The 6,776-nt window shown below is 45.7% G+C and overlaps 1 protein-coding gene across 1 annotated transcript in view; it reads left to right on the top strand.

Moving 5' to 3' along the window:
* Nucleotides 1–6,776, top strand: part of TENM4 (teneurin transmembrane protein 4) — a 758,990-nt gene that overhangs the window by 724,708 nt on the left and 27,506 nt on the right. Inside the window, exon 28 of the mRNA XM_055091504.1 lies at nucleotides 5,375–5,547. Coding sequence (XP_054947479.1) covers nucleotides 5,375–5,547 — 173 coding nt within the window. The remainder of the gene's footprint in view (nucleotides 1–5,374; nucleotides 5,548–6,776) is intronic.

Here is a 6,776-nt window from a genome sequence, read left to right on the forward strand (position 1 = left end):
GAGGGAGGCCCACATACCACAAAAAAAAAAAAAAAAAAAAAAAAAAAATAATGCCCACTTTCAAAAATGGTTGTGAGCACAGTGCTCAGTACCTAAAATGTACTCTATGAGTATTAATGAATTTTCCCTTCCTCATATGGAAAGTGAGAGGTAATAGGGATGGAGTTCTTAGTTATTCTCATCCCAGGTCTTGAAAAAACAACAATAATATCTACTATTTATTTATTTATTCATTTATCTATTCATTCATCCAAGAATTATGTATTGAGTACCTTTTATATGCTGGGTCCTGCTTTAGGCACTAAGAATACAAACAAGGTCCCTGTCCTCATGGAGCTTATATTCTAGCGGGAAAAGAGAGACAACAGTCAAGTAAACAAATAAACAAGGTGATAAGTGAAAACAGTAAAATAAGATAATGTGATAAAGATGGGAGGACCCATCAGAAAGGGTGATCAGGGAAGGCCTTGCTGGAATAATAACTTTTGAACTAAAACATGAGTAATAAAAGGAACTAGCCCTGCCAAGATTAGAGGGAAGAGCATTCCCAGCAAAGGGAACAGTCAGTGTGAGCACCCCAAGCCTGGTGTGAACTCAGTGTGTTTGGAGAACAGAAGCAAATATAATGGAACAGAGGAAGTAGGAAGGAATAGGGTTCAAGGTGAAATCAGAAAGACGCAGGAAAGAGCAGATCATTCAACCAACGCTCATTCACATTATTGAGCATCTACTGTATGCTGGGCGCTCTCCTAGATTCTGGGGATACACCAGTGACTGAACAAAGTCCCTTCCTTCAGGGAGTTGATAGTCCAGTGAGGGCAGTCTCATGGGGTCCTTGCAGGCCCTGGAAGGAATTTGCATTTAAATATGTTACCTTGTTTGATCTTCAAGTATCTCTCTGAGACAGGTATTATTACCCTCGTTTTATAGAGGAGAAAACAGAGGCACACAAGGTTATGTTATATATCCTACCTGAAATAGCATCATTTGTGGTAGGAGTTGGATGGTTAGCAGAAAAACAGAACTGAGTGCCCACCCTCTAGGGTTGCATTGCTAGCAAGTGTAGAGCCTGGATTCAAAACCTAGACCACCTGGCTCCAAGGACCTTCCCACACCAACATGTTCCTTCTGTTCCTCTTCAACAGAAAGGAAGAAAATTGGCCAGTAATTTAAGTAGAGCTGCAACAGACGTATCTAAGCCATTGTCCAGAAGTTTTCCCTCATGGGGCCAGGGTTTGAGGCAGCCACTTGTAATCCAGGGAGTGCAGATAGAGACCTGTCACCAACACCCTGTTGGGGAGTACCAACATCCTTTCCCTTAGCAGCTCTGTAGCAGGAAGAGAAAGGGCCCCACCAAGGGGGCCACAGGGCAGAGGTCAAGGTCCAGAGGATGGGCAGCTCCAGCTCCTCCCCGCAGAGGCAGAAGCAGCAGTGTTCTGATGGCATAATCACAGGTACTGATCAGGCGGCAGAGAGATCCAGTGGCATTTCTCAAGCTCCAGGAAGTGCTGAAATGAATGAATAAGAGACAAGAAAATTCTATAAATTGGCTGTTTTGTTGGATGTTCATTTAATTAAGACATTCAGTCCTTCTAATGGAAAATGTGAGGGATGGAAATTACTGTTTTTTGGCCATCTCATATAAAATAAAAGCAGATTTTGAAAGCATGGGGCCTTTTCATTGTATCGTCTTCAGGCTCAATTTAATTATGTATTACAGGCCACCTTCAATAATAATTATGATTGTCTGCCTTTATGTAAAGCCTCTTTCTATCTTGCAGACTAAAACTCTGGGGAGATGCCTACGGAGATTGCTGAAGTATCGTTTAGTGAAGGTGGTTGTTCCCCTATTTGTGCATTGAGCAGATGTTTATCAGGGACCTACTGTGTGTCAAGCCTCTGTCAGGTCCTGCAGGGGGTAGCGTGTGAATGAATGACAGTCTGTCTTCTCCCACAGAGCAGGAAAGAGGCCTCACGTGTCCAATCATGCATTCGTTTATTCGTTCAGTCAACATTCCCTGCCCATCTTCTCCCTACCAGTCCCCATGCTGGGGAAGCTGAGATGAAGTAATGGACAGACCTCCAGGGTGGTGGAATCCAGATCCCTAGTCTAGCTGTCTGACTCCACGACCCTGTCCTGACTCAGGCACTCCGAGGCCAAAGTAAGAGACAAGTTGTACGTCAGGTCTTATAATGCAGGGGACACTTGTGTGCTAGAGCTGTGCCAGAGTATAACTGGGAGAAGAAGAGCTGGGGAGACCAGGGAGGGCTTTATGAGGTGGCATTTGAGCAAGGCCTTGATAGAAGTAGTATCGAGCCGACATCTGAGCCCTAATTAATAATCTATTAAGTCTTATTTTTAAGACTCCAAAACTCCATTTTAAGTATCTTGCATGGTATAATAAAATCTTTTTTATCCAGTTAGGTCAGGAAATTAGATTTATAAAGAGTGTGGGGCTTCCCAGGTGGCGCAGTGGTTGAGAGTCCACCTGCCGATGCAGGGGATACGGGTTCATGCCCCGGTCCCGGAAGATCCCACATGCCGCGGAGCGGCTGGGCCAGTGAGACATGGCCTCTGAGCCTGCGCGTCCGGATCCTGTGCTCCGCAACGGGAGAAGCCACAACAGTGAGAGACCCACGTACCGCAAAAAAAAAAAATAAAAAATAAAAAAAAGAGTGTGTACGTGGATCACAGGTGTTCAAAGAACCAGACTAGAACAGCATACTCATCCCATGAAACTTTTGGACTGAAATGGATCTTCCAGTTGATGTCAAAGATGACTTGGGATCTGACAGCACTCAGCTTACTCATAGACCACAGATACAGTTAAGGTGACCAGGGCAGAGCCAGGTTTGGGGGAGTCTTGATTTTTGGCTCAGAAATTTGGGATGCCCTAGTAATATTTTACTTAAAAGGCCTAGAGGTTGATATTGGCAGATGTCCTATAAATGAGATGCTTCTATAAATGCCAGTAATTTTAAAAGTCCTCTTCCCCAAGGTGGCCATGCTTATGAGGCATTACTTGGGTTGTCACAGCACTTTTCTGATTATGAAAATAATCCACGTTAATTATAAAAAAATCTTGGGAGTATAAAATGCATATAAATAAGCAACTAAAATCACCTGTAATTCTACCTCCCAGAGATAGCCACTGTAAGCACTTTTGTGAAATTCCTTCCTGTTCAAATTTCCAGCAGCCATGAAGGGTTAAAAAGGACACCAGCCTCTCCCAGAGTTGAAGGGAGCAGAGCTTCTCCAGGTGAGAGAGGCCTCAAGACAGACATTCCAGATCTTTACCCCAAGACGCCCCCTCCTTCCTGCAGCAATCTCTCAGAGTCACTCCCTCACCCGGGTCTGAGGGGCACTCTGTACCTTTCACCCTCCAGTCCAGGTCAAGTCACACCACCACCCTCCATTAAGCCAGACTGACCTTTCCTTATAACAACCTGATTCAGTACAAAGGAAGAAAAATGAGAAATCATGACAGGAAACAGGTTTCCAAACCCCTTAACTGCCTCTAAGAGAACCCAAAGGACTAATACAGCTCCACAGCCTTGCCCCACCAAGCTCAGGCCTGATGTATATGGTCGAGACCCCTGCTTTTCTCGCCATCTTGGAAAGGGCTTCCATTCCCCTTGCTCAGGCCTCAGCACCAAAGATTCAACTCTCCCAGAGCCCCTTGGCCCTTCCCCCAGAGTCGGTCTCAGGTAAAGGACTGGGGCAATTCATTCCAAAGACCTTCACCAACACCTCCTCTGGCAGACCGCACCAGGGACTGTTACCATTTGGTGTAAAGTGTGCCGTGATCAGTACCAGCCACAGGGACAGAAAGAGTTGGCAGATGGCAGAATCCATGCAGCATTCAAATCTGACCTTGAACAGAAAATTGCTCAGCAAAGGCCTGCCTAGTCTCACCTACCAAGTCTCACCTGAAACCATAGAAGCTATGGGACCCCAGCCTCCCATCAGGAAGCCAGGCCCAGCTGAAGGCATCACAAGAAGAGCAAGGATGGAATTGAACTTTCAGGCCTTTCATTTCACCATGGTTAAAACGCTCAGGGGCCAAGAGGACAGCTTTACCCCAGTATTAAAAGCCAAGCAGGAAAAAAAGTCCAGTGGGAGACCCAGAGTACATGAGGGAGACGTATACAGCTGAACCCACGCTATAAGCTTGAGCCTGAGTAGAAGTCAGAAATACTGGCATCTGGGCGAAGAACATTTTCCCCATTCGCACACAAGGGCAAAAAGGCTCTTTAAAACCTACCTTTTTACACTTCAGCCTCCCGTAATTACGAAATGTTAGTAGCCCGCTCCCCGCTATCTCCCAGTTACTCTGCAGCAGGTAAGAGAGCACACGCGATGGATACTTGCAAATAGACAGTACAGAAATGCTCCCTGAAGACAGAGAATCAAGTGGTGGCTTGGAAGCAGACAGAGCTGAGTTTGAATTTCGACTCTATCACACTTAGCTGTGTGACCTTGAGCAGGTGACCTCACTTTTCTGAGCCTCCTCCAAAAAGGAGCTAATATGTACCTTTTAGACTAGTTGTGAAGATTAAAAGAAAGAATGTATGAACTTTGTGCGACTAGCACCATACCTGAACAATATGAACACCATATTGTAGGTGGTGAATAATTTTAGGTATTTCTTTTAGTCTCATCAGGAGAATGGGAAAGAGAATTAAGACTCAATTATGATGCTTCAGAAAGACCACACCAGAGTGAAGCTGTGAGTTTTGAGCGCCACAGATACATAGCTGCTTGGTGCCAGATGTGAAACCTAGATGTGAAGGGGTTGCTAGAGCCCATCTGTCTAGCCTGCTTATGTGGCAGCAGAATCCTGGTTGGAATTCAAAGTCCCCTTTTCCCAGGATCTGTAGCTTCCTGGATTAGGGTTAGGGTTCTCTCCAGTGCTGTTCAGAGAAACCTACAGTTCTTGGGTGTGGGGGGGTGGGCAGTGGTTGAGCCAGTATTCAAGCAATCAGTTTGACTGCTCGCCTCTGGGAGTCGCCCAGCTCTAAGACTCTGGGTCATCCGTCTCATATGGGCACCATCATCTCACCCTTCATGGGTGACATGGTGACAGGGCACTTCCACATGTTGCTCACAGGAATCCTGGGCGGTGGGTAGGGCAGGGGTTATCATCTCCACTCTGTGCAATTAGAAAAGGAAGATTCAGAGAGGTAAGTTGTTTGCCTACAGTTGAATATCAGTGGGTGGAGTGGTATTCAAGGAGATGCAGGAGACGTGGAAATGTATCTGACCAGAAAGAAAAGCAGAACATGCAAAACCATGGCATAAGGTAGAACATGCCAAGTTCCAGCAATGGCACAATTATGTTTCTGTTACTCAGAGCCACCCCTTGGTTTTCAGGTACGACAGCTTTGGGCGCCTGACCAATGTGACCTTCCCTACTGGCCAGGTGAGCAGTTTCCGAAGTGATACAGACAGCTCAGTGTATGTCCAGGTAGAGACATCCAGCAAGGATGATGTCACCATAACCACCAACCTGTCTGCCTCGGGTGCCTTCTATACACTGCTGCAAGGTAAGCCAGGTGGGGGGTTGGGGTCTTGGAGACCATGGGGTGGGGAGACCCCTTTGAAAGAGGATGACACAAGAAACAAGCTGCTACTGCAGCTGCCCAAGAACAGGAAAGCATAACAACTGGTTTCTCTCTGTATTGACACCTAATTTGCAAAACACACCAGCCTGAGCCCTGTAAATTCTCTCCCTCAAGCTTCAGAGTAATACTTCATTGTCTCATTCCATTATCAGCAGAACAAAGGGTAGAGAATCCATTAGCTGCTAATCCAGGTGACCTCGCTATTCTGCCATTCTAATGGCTCCCGGATTAAAGACTGACTCTCACTCTGGTGCAGATGAGGACAAAGGACAAGAATAATTACACCTAATTATGAAAGGGATTTGGGCGTGGAGAAGGCCTCCCTGAATCTCAGGTGAGAGCGCTTTGTTACTCTCCTAGGATTCTATAGAGAAGAGACCCTTCTCTGTGTCCATCAAATAATTCCTGATACGAGTTGATCTTTTAGCTTCAGATAAATCACAAGGATGAAACCTCGCTGTGAACGGTCTGCCTCAATTGTTCTCATGGGCCCTGGTGACCCAGAGTGGAGCTTGCAGCTTTGTTGGTCTTAGTAAGCATGAGAAAAAAGAAGCCATCACTAGGGAAAGCCTTGCTTGATGTTTTTCCCCAGCCTCCAGATAGCTTTTCATACTCCCAAAAGCTTTGACACAAAGTAGTAAAAACAGCCTTGGCCTGGGAGTCAGAGTCCCAAATTCTAGTCCTAACTCTGCCACCCCATCACCATGGCCCTCAAGTTTCTACTCTGGGAAAAGAAAGCAAGTTGAAGCCATGTTGAATGGTGCAGGGCAGTGCAAAGAGCAGCAGTTCTTGGGCAGACACACTGGGACCCCTGTGCCTGCTGTACCAGCTCCAACCTGTGTGAATTGGGTGGAGTCACTCTTCTCCGATCCTCAGTTTCTGGGTCTGGGAAATGGGGTTGAATTACAATTCCTGTTTCCTAGGGTTGCTCAGACAATTTCTTTTCTTTTTTTCTTTTTTTTTTACTCTTTCAATTTCCAATTTTTTTTGAATTTTATTTTATTTATTTTTTTATACAACATATTCTTATTAGTTATCCATTTTATACATATTAGTGTAGACATGTCAATCCCAATCTCCCAATTCATCACACCACCACCCCTACCCCCCCGCCGCTTTCCCCCCTTGGTGTCCATACGTTTGTTCTCTAC

The sequence above is a fragment of the Physeter macrocephalus genome, chromosome 16 (genome assembly GCF_002837175.3).
Source record: "Physeter macrocephalus isolate SW-GA chromosome 16, ASM283717v5, whole genome shotgun sequence".
NCBI classification, from domain to species: domain Eukaryota; kingdom Metazoa; phylum Chordata; class Mammalia; order Artiodactyla; family Physeteridae; genus Physeter; species Physeter macrocephalus.